Consider the following 15994-nt stretch of genomic DNA (forward strand, 5'->3'; position numbering starts at 1 on the left):
TCACACTGCGGTGTCACAAATGGGGCTTCTCATGTGGGTAAGGTCCTATAGGATCAGCCTGATGGCGAGCTTGGAGAGAGCTAAGCAACGTGAAAGACAGTGTAAAGTATATTTTGCGTGTAGTGAATCTCCACTGGTGTAGAGTTTTGTCATTACACCCCACTTCATTTGTCATTATTTGTGATTTCTTTGCCACTTTGAATGTAATAGGAGGCTACAGAATATACCACTTTGCAAAACATTTATAAGAAGATATCCAAATAAAAGTTTGAGGCACTACAGCCAGCGGAGTCAGCAGCACCTCTGGGAGCAATGAGTCCCCATAGTGGCTCTGAGGCTGCTTGCCCAAGCTCAGGGGGTGATTCTAGAAGAATGGGGACCTGACCAGGGTACCGCTATCCCCAGCAAAGTTCAGCTTCTGGAATGGTCCCTGTGGACCTTGGGCTTCTGGGGATATGCCCCCAACATCAGGGAAGCACATGAAACTCCCGTTTCTTTCATGCATTTGAGTTTGTAAAATTATAAAAGTAAGGCCTTTTAAGTTTTAACGATCACATTCCTTAGGGATGCACAATTCTCTTCTCCAAGCAGGGCATGAAAAACTGAGCTTTGTGCAGAGTTTTTAGTAGCGTTTTGAAGGATGGAATTCACCTCTGATTCTCAGGCAAGTTTTAGAGCTGCAAAGCATCCCCTCCACAGTTGCTACTCCACCTCCTGGCTGGAATACTGACTAGTGCTGTACAAAGCATTAAAGCCAGTGGATTAACTTAGTTATGGATCAGAAGGTTCCTCCCACAAACCACCACTATGCACCAACCTCTATGGGGCAAACTGATACCCAGTTATTCCAGTTATATGCAGCTCATGTCCCATATGTTACAATTTTGTCCATACACATAAAACCAAATACTGTAATAATTTATACCTGGTGCAATCCCATTGCCACTGCATTCAATGGGGTATACGTCAGCACAGAATTTGGTCGCCAGGATATATAGGAACATGGCAATTCTCATTCTGGATCAGACCCAATGTCCACCTAGTCCAGTATTCTCTCTCTGACAATAGTCATCACCAGATGCTTCAGAGGAAGGTGCAAGAACCCTGCAGTAAGCAGATGTGCGATATTCTGCTCCCACATCAGGGCTCATCCTGACCTTGTATAGAGATTGGCTTACACACAAGGTTTAATATCCCTTTCAATTTTTTTTTGAAAAATTGTGGAAATTATAGGAATATTCTGGATATTTCTGTTTTCTATGTAAATGTTGAAACACTTTGAATCTTGCCAAGTTCTTGGTCTCAACAACTTCCTGTGGCAATAAATTCTGCAGTTTAATTAAACATTGTGTGAAAAAGTGTTTCCTTTTATTAGTTTTGAATTTGCCACTTTTTATTGCAGAAAGACCGAGGAGTACTTGTGGCACCTAAGAGACTAACAAATTTATTTGAGCATAAGCTTTCGTGGACTAAAGCTTCTGAAACCTGCCACTTTTTATTGGTTTCAGAGTAACAGCCGTGTTAGTCTGTATTCGCAAAAAGAAAAGGAGTACTTGTGGCACCTTAGAGACTAACCAATTTATTTGAGCATAAGCTTTCGTGAGCTACAGCTCACTTTATTGTAACTGAATGCCGCTCTGCCCCCGCCCCATTGTGTCATGAGACAAGGTGAGCAGAAGCTTTTGATCTACTTCTCTATGACAATTCTATAATGCTGTTTAGTTGATTACATTCCTTAATATGAAATTCGCAATATAGATAAAGTTACTCTAATTTTGATGTATTATTGTAAGACATTAATGCCCACAAGATTCAGTTCTTGGAGGAAAAATGTTGTGCAGTTGCATGTGGAAAGAGAATAAGGGACTCCTTTGCTGGTGAGCCACAACAAATATGGAGTTTTGTTTTGCCTAGTCAATGCGTGACATATTAATAGACAGCATACAAAACAATTAGACATTTTGTGTGTGTGTTTTGGAAAGAAAAATAAGTGCCTTGCCTGCACAGCCCAGAGGTAGTCCAGACGTAACTTCAAGTCCACCTGCCTGGAATGAAGCGCCAAAGCACAAGAAAACAGCAAAATGGCTAATATAGGTTCATAGCCACGCATATAAAAGGAGCCACCCCTTTAAAAAAAAAAAAAAAAGAAACCATAAGTTAATAGACCTTTTAAAGGAAAAACCTTGATCTAAATTCTCAAAAGTGGCGAGTGATTTGGGGTGCCACACTTGAAACACACTGAAAGGGTATGATTCTCAAAGTGCTGAGTGTTTATCTTCTGAAAATCAGTATCCTTTAAATTTAGGCACACAGAAATGGAGGCACCCAAAGCCACTAGCCCCTTCTCAAAATGCAGGCTCTCTCATGCAGATACTGTCAGTGCACAGGCTGACACTGCTGTAAGTATGATCCCTGCACCATGCCCCAAAACAAAGTGTGCCCAATTTCTTCAGGGTCTTACCGAACAAGAGCATAAATGTAGATAACATGCATCATATAGTAATATGCACCATGTACATGTGTGTAGCTTTGTTTAACATTATTTTAGCATTTCAGTTACACATAAGGGCTTCATTCACTGCTCTGTTAACACCATTTTTAAACCAGTGAGCGTGACTCCAATGAAATCAACTCTGTTACACCAATGTAAAACTGGAGTAACACAATGCGGAATCAGGCCATAGCTGTTAGTTCACAAAAGCAAATGTCCCACTCATGAATATTACCACAATAGCCAGATCCTGCAAGGTACTGGGAATTGAGCATCTTTTAGGAGATGCTGAGAGCCCTCAGTATCTGGTCCGAATACAGCACTGCAGTGTTTTAGGACAACAGTAGTAAAACGGAGTTGGCAATGTTTTGGACTATCCATAATGCTACTACTTTCCTTAACTTTACAGTGTACTTACCCTACTGCTTTTCTGTATCCGCTGAGTTCCAGAACAACTATGTACAAAATAGTAACAAAAAGCAGGAGGATCATTTTTGGCAAGGAAGAGACACGTAGAAATATTGCCAAGGTAAGAGTCCCCACAACGCAGGAAAGGAAAGCATAATGGGCTGTATCACATGGAAGTTCATTCATTGTTTTATTCATTCCACCGGGAGAAATGATAACAATGGAACTGCTGGAATTTGTACTCCATACCCAAGGCATGCAGCCAACCTGGGGAAAACAGCAGGGTTTAAAATGAAACACTTTCATCAGAAGTTCAGTAGCTCTTGGGCCTGGTTACAGCCCTCCTTCCTCAATCAGATTCTCAAGCCAGAAACAAACCTCATATTTCCCAACTCCTAGCCTTACCTCTTAACAACAAGACTATTCTTCCTCTCCTAGCACCTTTCCACCTCTACTTGAGGCAGGAATCACGCTCCCAGTCCACTAGATGGCAGCGAACGTGGAAAATTAGAGTTTGAACATAGTTTAAAAAAACCCTCTCCCTTTTCAGTGCTCAAGCAACAAAAGGACACAAGAAAATATCTATTTATTAAGATTTTAAAGTATTTTAAAATATAAAGTGGCGATCTTTGCTAGAATAGTTCTCACACACATCAGAAGAAGAAGCATGTTGATTATACACACACTTACTAAACTCTAACAATTAAAAAAAAAATCAAGTCACAGACGTAAAAGGATATTTAAATCTCTGATGGAAGAGAAGAGGTATATAATTATTCTCTTTCATCTAGAGAGCTAAACATGAATTATGTCAATAACCATAACAGATTCAAATAAGACAGATATGGATAAGCAGGAAATGCAGCGATCCACAGATAATTAAGGACAGGGATCCTATATCCCTTTTTTCTCTAGTCTAACCACCATTAGTTTGGCACTCATCCTCCAGCTGGGAGGAAGGTTGATCAAATTCTTCCAAAGCTGATGTCAGTGACACATCCCAGTTCCAACAGCCTGGAAAGTGAGGAATCCCAAGTACATGATCTAGTCCCAATCACATTTTTGTGATTATAATCACACATCAGCTTTTATCTTACACCATTGGAGAGGACTGGAGTTAACATTAAATGGGAGAGTGGGGTGGTAATGTGGGTTCAGGAGGACATCAGTGTTACTAGGCACCTACAGAAAGCTCTACCTGTACTCTCCTTCTATTCTGAAACCTATTATAGTCTTCTAAAAAAATATTAACCACCGATAATGAAATTTTATAGTGTGCCATAAAATCAGTGACTGTCTGAAAGGTGACGGAGCAGTACATTTTATAGGCAGTTACAATCATTTCAGAAGATGAGACTATGAGATAAATACTTCATAGCTAATATTGTGATACAAAATCAGAAAGAGGGAAACAAAAAATTAATTGAACACAATTTTGTTCAACAGCTTAATTAAAAATGTCACCTGCACTACAAAGCAGCCAACATTTTGAAACTTAGGAACGTACAAGAGCTTTGTAAATGATACGCAACTCATCCAGGGAAACACCATCTGCTCTGTAACTACCTAGGGTGAAACCTCAGCATTTATCTGATCGTGAACAATTCTAGAGGGTGTTTTGCAGGAACTTATTCTACTGACTAAACAGGACCCCATAACATTTGAAAGGTTACAAGTTATTGCTACACTAAAGTATAAAGCTACAGATGTGAGATGCAGCATGGTGTAGTGAAAGAAACAGAGGATTGGGAACATCAGGAACTCTTGAGTTTTAGCCCCCACTCTTCCATTTACTTTCTTTGTGGCCCTGGACATCATAATTTCTGTATCTCACTTTCCTCATGTGCAAAACAGGGGTAATATTTATTTTGCAAGGGACGGAGAAGTGAGCCTTTTATTAAATACATTGAAGATTTAAGGTGGTGAGTAACAGCTGCTTCAGAAATGCTTACAGATACATACAAACACAAGTAGATATTCTTATATCAGGATGGGATTAAATTCCTGGCGGCACTTCTTGGAAAAAGCACTGTAATTTCTGCGAGAAAGTCTGTGTCACTTGCAATTGTTATTCTACTTTAGGGAGTAGCCAAATAGCAGGATGTGAAAGTAGTGATTTAGGTAATTCAAATACCTAATTTTCCTGCAGATATCTAAATACCTCTTGGGGAGGGAGGATGCCTGTGAGGAGTCGAATCTTTTTTTTAAGCCATAAAAGGTATCCATAATACTTGGCACTATACGTCTTTAAATGCTTTATAAAGAGTAGGTAATCAACCCTCACAACACTTCTGTGAAGTGGACAGGTAGATATTACTATGTCAATTTCAGAGGTTAGGAAACTGAGCCACAGAGAAGTCATGTGACTTGCCCAAGGTCAGACATCAATTCAATGGAGGAGCCAGGAACAGAATTTACAAATACAGAGCTTCTAGCCTCTGCTGCACCACTCTGCTTCTCTAGCTTGGCGTTTAGTTCCAGATGCTATATTGTGACACACCACATTTAACTGACAGCATCAACCATCTTGTAATATATTCGAAGCCTAATTATGTTAATGGCAAGACTCTCTTTGGCTTCAGCGGGATCTGGATCAGGCCCAGTGTTATTTCTCTTGTTTTTTATATATATTTGTGTCCACATTTTCAAACCTGGGATCCTAAATCCCCATTTGAGCACTTAATAAAAGTGGCCTGATTTTCAGAAGTGCTGAACACCTATAACTCTATACCAGAGCAATTACACAGGCCTAAGAGATAGATGGATATTATGACTAAGATATTTATATACCTCCTTTCATTACATAATACTGTCGTGATTTCAAGATCTGATCTCTCATGATCTATCAGGTATAGAAATAAACGTGTTATTCCATTTGAAAGTGTGGATTCCCTGACAAGTCACAAGATATCAGATGTTTTCATTTGGTCCCTGGTCCAATACTGAACATTTCAACCATAATTCTTCTGTAAAGTATGTGACATATGCAGAACATATAATGGTGTGGTTTGATATGAAGATTTATTGTGGCACTAATTTGGAATAAACTGTATAGCTTACTAGTGGCTTCCACTACTCATAACGAAGATAGCCTTTAAATTACACCACATTGCTATATATACTTTATTAATATATTTACATATTTTGTGCATGAGAGGGAAAGAAAATGGGATGAAGTGGGGGACTAAATGCGATCTATAACATATTGTTCTTAAACTTAATGTTAAACTTTATATACTTGGCTTATAGTTGTATACTCACCACGCACCCTTGAGCCACAGAGTAAATTAAGATCACAATAAAAATACACAAAATGGTTCGAATTTGTATTGTCAGGCACCCTGGAAAACACTGAAGGAGAAAAAAAGATTGTAAAATAAGGATATTTTAAATCCAAATAATGTAAAAAATGGATATGTTATTGTTTACAAGGATAGGATGTCAAATAAAATAGGGAATAGGTATGTGAGTTCTGCCTGTGTTGTAAATTACAAAATGATAATCACAAAATAAGAAATGTGGACAAACATTTTAAGGACAGTCATATTTTCTGTAACAAAAAGGAAACAGATTTGTAAGTTATTTCTCCCTATAATTAAAATTGGCTTTCATTTTATTTTTAATAGGATTTCTGTTCACAATAAATACAACAAATCAGAATGCTCAAATTAGCATTCTATTCTGTACATGTGAAGAAATGAAAACAAACAAACATTATAATTGTATGGTTTGGAAACTATCAGTTGCAGACAGCAACCCAAGAGTCCAGACCATACATACTGCACAGAATTTTGTAGTGATATTTCAATAACAGTGAATGCCAGTTGAGTTTTAATTAGTAGAGCCCATATTTAAAAAAGTAATCTGATTTGTCAGACTAGGAAAAGCAGTATGGAGCAAAGATGGTTAATGAAGGCAGAGTCTTGAGTATTCCTCTCTCATCATTCATGTTCATCTGAGTATCTGAGCACTAGCCCTCAATATAAATGAAGTTCTGGGGTAGAAGGTGGGAAAGAGAGGATAACAGTTTGCCTGGAATGTGAACTCATGCTGGGTTAAGTTATACTGATTTACTTTGGTCCCATGGGGAGCTGCTTGCTTCCTTATCCCCTTGGCTTGTAAATGAGTGGAACATTTACTATAGCTAGGGGCTTGCTCCTGCACCATTCAAGTCAACATTTTCCCATCTAATAACTTGAATGGGAGCAGGACCAAGACCTAGAAGACAAAAGGGTTTCAGCGGGGGAAAATCAGTGTGCTTCTAAGAGAAGGAAAGTGCTTAGCCCCATCTGGGCTTGATTTGGCTTAGGCCAGTGACGATGAGGGAGAACCAATTTTTGTATGCCTGTTAGTAAACGTATGTAAGCCATGCTTGCTTGGTGTGGCACTCTGTCCGCCTCTAGTGGTGGCTAGGCCATCTAAGATTAATGAGCCTGCTACAGCTTTGGCTAAGAGAAGTGCATCTTTTGGCTCAGACAATAGAGGGCCATCTATTAAAGATTCAGATGTCCCATGTTTGATCCGAGCTGCTGATGATTCACGCACAGGTTACAAGTACTGGCCTGTGCTGGGAATTGAATTGGGTAGATTCTGAAGCTGGGGATGCTTCCCCCTCTAGTGGTGACTAGACCAACTGGAGATTAATGAGTCTTCCCAATTCAACTGGCTTCCACATGGTAGCCTCCTAACTGCATGAGGAACAGAGAAAATACCATATACACCTCACTGCAGAGTACTACAAAGGGGCTTCTGTAGGAACAGGTATCATGCACTGGAGATCCTGCTCTCCCTTTCACATGTTGAGACATGGGCTCACTGGGTTTATGTCACCCCTATGCATGGCAGTGACAGAATGTATGGCCGGTGATTGCAGGTGATCTGTACTCATTTGTATTGCAAAAAACAGGAATACCAATTCTGTGGCTAATTAATTACACCAATAGAGCAAAACAAATCTCAGTGTGTATTATGTGATCTTGAAATACACCCTGGCTTCGATGTGGACCAAGGGATAAAACCCACATGGATGTAACAAGAGAAACCATTATTTGTAACATCAATAGTAGATTGCTATAAACAACATGTTTAAAACAGAATGGGATAAACTGATCCCTAGTGAGTGCAATAAAGTTACGCCAGGAATCAATCTGATTATCTGTCAATATCATTAAAATACGATATAACATCTGGGATATAACACAGTATAACACAGTATCTTCACACATTGTCCACTATGAGAACCAAGTCTTGAAAATCTACTGTGTCACGATAAGGGGAAAGGGTCAGCATTGTGAAAATACTACAAAGTGCAGCAGGGGACAGAATTCATAGCTGGGAACAAAGTCCAATATGGTGACATGATTACACAGGTGATATGATTCTGTACCTAACACAACAAAGGATAACTATAATCCCATCGTATCACAGGAAACATTTTTTCATTGTATAGTGAATGATGCAGTTTGCAGTGGAAGTAATTCAAGGATAATTTCCTTGTTCTTCACAAAAGCAATAACAGCAATAATGAAATGCAGAATATTCTGTTAGTACAGTGATAACGCTGCATAATTAAAATGACAAACAAGTAACAAAAGGTTCCAACCGCAATCTTGCCACATTGTATGTCTTGTACATTTTATGGTTTACATATGGTATGAAGCATAATTAAATAAGCAACAAATTTAACTAGAAAAACCAACTCTAAGTAATGCATGTAAGACATGGTCAAGTTAAAAGTTGCACTTAAACTTTTACATTTCTTGCCTTTTTCTTATGATTTTAATATTGCAACCACTATATTAACATAGGTTTTTGCATGTCATTGCCTTTATTGACATTTACTTTCAGGACCACTGTCTAGTAATTAATTAATTAATCATTCCCAGATTCCCTAACAAGGTTGGTAAATAACTGTATTATTATTTTTTCCATTTTATATGTGAGAAACTGAGGCACAGTGAAGTTGAGTGACTTGTCCAATGTCATACAGCAAGAGTGTGCCAGAGCCTGGATTAGAATACAGGAGTTCCTGGCTCCCAGTCCCACACTCCACAAACAAGGCTAAGCTGCTTCTCTAGACAATTGCTGATGTTATATACGGAATTGTCTATTTCTCTGTTTTCAGATATAGGGTTCAATCCAGTGAAGTGATAAACACCCTTATGGGGCTGTCATTGACTTTAACAACAGCAGGAGCATACCTTAAGTTTACATTAGCCTCAAAATTAGCCTTAATAATGGGAACGATTTCCTACAAACTGCGTAAGTATGAACTACTGTGCCTTTTCAAAACAAAAGAGACTAACAAAATTACTCCCAAATGATTGTATATGTTTGTAGATTTGTTTTTTACCAGATACTCTGCTAATTAAACTATTTATGTTTCCAAGAAAACAATTCCTCTCCTCTAACCAAAGGGCATTTTTCTTAATTTAAAACAATTGTGTACTAATCAGCAGAGCTGATTAATTGTGTGGGTATTTTCTCCTGCTCTTTATCTGAGAATACCAAATGAAGACTAATCCACTGAGGACTTCTTTCACCACAAAAATTAGTCTCTGCAGATCCCTACTCTGATTTTCTCCTTCGACAGTGTGCAGAATGTCCTTCTGCTTTATTACCATTTTGAAAATCTGCTCAAAAACATGTCTAGCAGAGGGAAAGAAATATCTTTAAAGTTAGCCAGCCCCAGATTTGTTGGTTCTGTTTGGAGTTTCTAATGCATTGCTTTGCTACAAATTAGGCAGGTTAGAAAATTACACAGATTACATCATGATATGAAGTGCACATAGGTGTTACCAGGTTCCAAATAACTACCACCAAATAAAACTCCTGAAGGAAGAGGTACCACGAAGACTCAAATCACTTACTTGTACTCGTGTGACATGTAGATACATAATACAAGCCACTAGGAAGCATATGCAGAACACCAGGAGGACAAGGACTAGGGTACTCCTAGAAGAAAAAAATATAGAAGTAAAGCAATGTAACTAAACAGTATATCTGAGCTAGCTGGATTGGTGTTTTCCTAAGGCCATTTGGTGGATCAGAGCAATGCATGTGGGATTTTTCCCCCGATGTAAAACTGACAGACGCAGAGGGAGTTTTCACTTTTTTTTAAAACCTTCTTCCAATTGTGCTGCCTGAAATTCTTTAGTGAAATTTTCAGGAATGACAATTCAGTAACTTTTTTAATATAGTATCTATCAGGAACCTAGTAAGGGGATCACACAATCTCAGAGCCTCAGCTGTATTATGTCTCAGGGGTTTATATTATTTTTAATTGCAGGTTAATACAGGATATCCTGCACTACGTCCCTTATAAATAGTTTCTCCCAATTACTTAGCCTTCAGGGCTTGGCTGGGGGTCGGCAACGTGTGTGTAAATGTCCAAGGTAAACATTTTGAGGTCCGTGGGGGCAGCTCCTCACAAGCGGCTCCCCGTCCCTGCAGTTGCTGGCAGAGGCGCAGCCAGGCAGCTCTGCATGCTGCCTCCGTCCTCCCTCCTTCCCCGGCCGCTGACTCCGCGGCTCCCAGCCCATTGGCCAGAAACTGTGGCCAATGGGAGCTATGGGGGGAGGGCACCTGCAGACGGCGGCAGCGTGCCTGCAGAGCTCCCTGGCTGTGCCTCCACCAGCAACAGCAGGGACGGGGAGCCGCTTGTGGGGAGCTGCACGAGGTGAGCCTCCCCGCAAGTGGCTCCTCATCCATTTTGTTGCTGTTGGAGGCACAGCCATGCGGCTCTGCACGCTGCCTCTGTCACCCCCCCCCAAGCGCTGACTCCGCGGCTCCCCACCCATTGGCCGGGAACCACAACCAATGGGAGCTGTGGGGGCGGCGCCTGTGGACGGGGCAGCACGCAGGAGCCGCAGTGTGGGACATGCTGCTGCTTCCAGGAGCTGCTAAAGGTAAGCGCTGCACGAAGCCTGCACCCCCCCATGCCCCACAACCCTGCCCTGATCCCCCTCCCACCCTCCAAAACCCTTAGTCCCAGCCCAGAGCACCCTCCTATACCCCAAATCCCTTAGCCGCACCCCAGAGCCTGCACCCCCAGCTGGAGCACTCATTCTCCCATACCCCAATCCCCTGCCCCAGCCTGGAGCCCCCTTCCACACTCTGAACCCTTCAGCCCCAGCCCGGAGCCCCCTCCTACACCCCAAATCCCTCATCCCCAGCCCCACACCAGAGCCTGCAACCCCAACCCCCTGCCTCACCCCGGAGCCCCCTCCTGAACCCTGAACCCATTTCTGGCCCTACCCCAGAACCTGTATCCCCAGCCCAGAGCCCGTACTCCCTCCCACATCCCTACCCCCTGCCTTACCCCAGAGCCCCCTCCTGCCCCCTTGCCAATGTCCGTCACTAAGTCCGATAATTTTGTCAAGTGTCCATCGTGCAACATGGTGGTGTTGACCCCTGGGCTTGGCTGATATATAATGGTTATCACAGTTCCTCTCTCTTTAATTCTTTGTGAGAGAAAGAAGAGTTATAAAGATTAGAGGTTTGTCCACTAGATCACTTATTGAATCAGATCTTAGCTGCTCCATTTCAGCTGCTCCATGCAAAGCAACCAGAAACTTAACAGATCTCAACCCTGAGAATTCCCCATGCACAGGGGAAAAATTGGGTACTGCACAGTTACTACAGTAACTCCTGTATCAAATTCCCTCTCAGCCCCCAAAGCAGGATATGAGGCTAGGAGAAAGGGGATATGGCCAGGCATTCCTACACCCTGAGGATCCTTGTCTGCTGGACTAGTCGCTTGGGTATGTGGCTAGCCAGGCATAAATTACAGCATACATGCAGGTGTGCTAATTTATACATGGGCCAGGCTGGCCCTCGGTAAGCTCCAGGATTGAGGGAGCATATAAGTGGCTTAACCTTTTTATAGGCCATTGTGTCTATGTCTGTGCTCTTTACTGACACCACCAAAAGTGCTTGCTCTTATAAGGTTTTAAAATCCAATAGTGGAAGAAAAGAGTGACTGCTTTACAGTGGAATTTTTCCAAGTCACTATATGATCCCAATAAATATCCCTGATTTAACATTTAGAGAAGTCTTGCAGTACTACTGAGACTTTTTTTAAAACTGTGTGAGACTCTAGCTGGGGGTATCTTCTTTAGGACAGGAATTACTGTTTGCTATGTGATTGTACAGAGCCCTGGACAATGGGGCCGTTGTGACAGATATTGCCTTTTCCTGCAACTTATCTTTGGGGGCCAGAGATTGTAAGTATTTCCATGGACGGGGGAAACCACCGCTCTCCAGAAACTAAGAAGTGGGCAGGGAGGGGATTAGACAAATTTACTCAAGCTGTAACAGCTTCCAAGAGGTACCACCACCAGGCGAGGCTCACATTCACTGGATTTTCTAGAGACCTACACAGGAAGAAAGGACTTTTGGATAAATAGCCCAAGTTTACACTGACTCAGGACCTGCTTTCTGATTCAACAAATGGACAGAACCTTCTGTCCAAGGGAGGCCCCAAATCATTGCTGGGAAGTGTTGGAAGGACTTGACATATTCATGGGGTATTCTTGTTCTGAGGAAAACATGTTCTAAACTTGTAACCACAGAAAAAAAACAGTGAGGGGGGAGTTTAAAAGAACCGTTCACCTGCGAGAGCCCATGCTGGAGTTGGGATGATCTCTGGTAACCTTATTAGCATGCATGTATGTTCTTTTATTACTTGTAATATGTTTTCTCTGTAATGCTTTTACCCTAAGAATAAATGTGCTTGTTTAGAAAGAGCTGTGTGGTAACTGAACTATGGGTAATTATGCTGGTTAGAGCCTCGGAGGAGAAGGCAAAACAGGCCTGCTGAAGCATTCTGACCTGCTCGGGAATTCACAGTGTAGGCAGGGAACTGTGCAACCTGGAAACACTCCAGTCAGGAGGAACAGAGAGACACACATCTTCATCCAAAACAGATGATGGCTGATGAGCCAGGAGCCTAAGAGTGGGTGCCCTTGCTGGACCACAGAAGGAGAACACAGGTACAGTTGCCCTGAATTGTGACATCCATGACCTGGCTGGCCTGTAGGTGCTACCACAATATAAATATTAATAATACTAGTAGAATGCAGGTGCTATCATGCTTTTAAGGCGCTGACTTGTGTATGGTACAGCCTCATACCACCTTAGCTGGGAGGGGCGCATCTGCTGCATCACCCCAGAAGGGGGTGAAGCATACAGTCTCCTCCATAGTTGGCTAGCATAGGAAGACAGGATCATGGCCTAACCTTCCCCCACCACTTGGTCTTTGCAGTCCTTTAGATCAGTTGATCACAAGGACTGTGAAAGTGACAGAGCCTTGTGATGGTCTGTATCCTTATGTTTACATTTTCCATAAGACTATGATAAATTTGGTATGAAGTATGCCTTGTGAGATGTCATTTGAAAACTCATAATCTGCTGAACATTACTGTCTTGGTAAAATGCATATGGCAACACAGTATGTATAGTTATTCAATTCTACTGTATAAGACATGTTCAAAGTTTAGAAAAGCAGGCACAAAACAATTCCTTAGGGACAAAAGGCAAACTAACACCTCCGCTGGGTGTTAACCAAAATCAAATGGACTAACACCAGGTTAAGCGGCCATTCTTTGGCAGGAAAAAGGGTGTGAGTGATAAATGTACGTGTTTGCAAAGAAACAGCTGGAAGTTCCTGTCCCACACACTTGCTGTTGGCTGAAGCCCAGCTGAAGATGATTCTCAAAGAAGAGAAATGCTACAAGAAAGGAGAACAAACTCCTCAGATTACCTCTGTCCCTTCATCTCTACTCAAGGCATCGGCAATGCTTGAAAGAAAAAAGAAGCATCACTAGACTGGGGAGTGATCCTGGCTGAAAGATCCAGCCAGTAAAACTGCTAGACCATGTGGTGACAGAGATCTGTTGCTTTGAATTCACTCTTACCTTTGTGTTGTGTTTTATCGATATTTTCTTGTAACCAAATTCTGACCTTTATGCCTCATTACTTGTAATCACATAAAATCTATCATTTGTGGTTAATAAACTTGTTTATTATTTTTAACTAAGCCAGTGTGTGTTTGGATTGAAGTGTTGGGGAAACTCCATTTGAGATAACAAGATTTGTGCATATTAATTTCTATTAATGAAATGACAGACTTTATATGAGCTTGTACTGTGCTGGGCAGTACAAGACACACATTTCTGGGGGAAAGTCAGGGATTGGGAATTTGCTGGTGTCACTCTGCTGTATATTTCAAGGGTGGCAGGCTGGCTGATTGAAGCATTCTTGAAGTAAAACTGGGGGTAAATTTATATGCTGGAGGCTGTGCGAGAGCAGAGAACTGAGGGGGCTCATCTGCCCAGCAGTCCAGATTGTACCTTGAGGAATATCACAAACCTTTATAGACAGCACAGTGAGCAAAGGCTCCTTCCTCTTTATGTGCTCATGCAATGACTGACCAGAGTCTGGCTTTTAACACTGAGAAATAATGTGAAGGGTTTGGTTGTTGTGATTGCATGTTCCCTCTGGGAATATTTCTCCCGTTAGAGTCGTCAAGCTTTTTGTTGTTTTGCTATATTTTCGCTCCTGTTGCAATAACATGACTTACATCCTTCCTGCCTGTCTTGTCTCTATTGACCAGAATCTCTTTCATCATCATATGCGGCTTTCGGCAATTTAAATAGTATTTCCAAGTCAAAAGTGTTGTGGGCAAGGGAGATCAGGACTTTCCTAGCAAGAATTCACTTTTTCCAAGTTTTGGAATGTGTGGGCTGTGATTTTGTCACAACCTTCAAAGGAACTGCCCAAGTCAGTACTCTGAAGAAACACTGTTCAAGAACCTGTCCAGTGGATCCTGCAGAGAGTGGTACTAGTTATCTGGGAAGTGTAACTTTCCTGTCTAAATCAGTAATTAACCGGTGCAACAGCATGGTGTTCAGTAGTGCTGCTCAGCTGGTGGTCTGTCAGATTAGATGTTAACCTGATGGCCTGACCAGATGGTCACTAAATAACTATGCCCCTTTTTACAAGACTCAATTTCCTCTCATCATATTTTTTTGTCCCCTTAAGTTCATACTCAAGTTTCAACTGCAGCTGCTATACTTTGCCACTTCCTGTCCTGAACTTCTATATGCTGCTGCTGGGCTTTACCTTGAAGGTAAGTGAAGCAATTCCTAACTATGTTTTGCCTACTTCAGGAGGCCCTTTGGGGGTTAATTCCCTGAGTTTTGTAATTGGCTTTGAAATCCACAGATGAAAAATGCCATAATCCTTTAAAGTATTATTATTTCAACAACAAACACATGGCTCAAACTTTCATATTACAGAACCTTCTTAAACTACAATTTAGTTTAAACTACCAGGAAAATTTAGTAGGGAATCACTGAATGAAGAGTTAAGGGTGGGTGTCATAAGGCTGGATTTCTCCCCAGTTTAATGGCTCACTCTCACACCCACAGTCTCTTTCAGGCAAGATTTTATTGTCCAAAACTTAACAACCAGCCAAAAGCACCGTTTCTTACCTCACCCTTCACATGTCAGGCTCTCATTGCTTGGTATCCCAGGGGACTCTGGCAGTCCTGCCACGCCTGCTTCCTGCAGCTCGCTCTCTCTCTCTCTCTCTCTCTCTCTCTCTCTCTCTCTCTGTTAGTTCTGTTCTCACAACCAGCCCTGCACTCGAACTCTTCTTCTAACCATTTAGAACCTCAGATGTAGCCCTGCCCCCTTAATTGGCCCAACTGGGAACACCTGCTCTTGCACAGGCGAGCTGGACCTATTTCAATTGCAGGGGCCAGCCGCTCCGTGACAGTGGGATTTTTAGCCATGGCCTACCTCTATTCACATCAAAGTCCTAATGACTTGGATGGGAACAGAGTTAGCCTAATATTGAGTGCTTCTGAAGATCCCACCCTAAAACGGATATTGTCAGCAAATTAAAAAAAACAAAACAAAACTCTAAAAAATAATTCCCCCCACTTGCTGACTATAATAAACCCTTGGAAACTTGACACTGATGTCTGCTTTTTTACCAGTTAGAACCAATTCACGTGACTCAGTACTAATTACTGAATTATACGAATTAGCCAATAAGCAAACGTACAAACAAAAGAAAACGATACTGCA

The 15994-nt window shown here is 41.6% G+C and overlaps 1 protein-coding gene across 1 annotated transcript in view; it reads right to left on the reverse strand.

Moving 5' to 3' along the window:
- The window catches only part of ADCY1 (adenylate cyclase 1), a 217517-nt gene that overhangs the window by 22964 nt on the left and 178559 nt on the right, over positions 1-15994 (reverse strand). The window contains exons 11-14 of the mRNA XM_077809215.1: positions 9769-9853; positions 6161-6250; positions 2910-3166; positions 2000-2126 (exon numbers count right to left, since the gene is read on the reverse strand). Of these exons, the coding sequence (XP_077665341.1) occupies positions 2000-2126; positions 2910-3166; positions 6161-6250; positions 9769-9853 (559 nt within the window). The remainder of the gene's footprint in view (positions 1-1999; positions 2127-2909; positions 3167-6160; positions 6251-9768; positions 9854-15994) is intronic.

The sequence above is a fragment of the Eretmochelys imbricata genome, chromosome 2 (genome assembly GCF_965152235.1).
Source record: "Eretmochelys imbricata isolate rEreImb1 chromosome 2, rEreImb1.hap1, whole genome shotgun sequence".
Lineage (NCBI taxonomy): Eukaryota > Metazoa > Chordata > Testudines > Cheloniidae > Eretmochelys > Eretmochelys imbricata.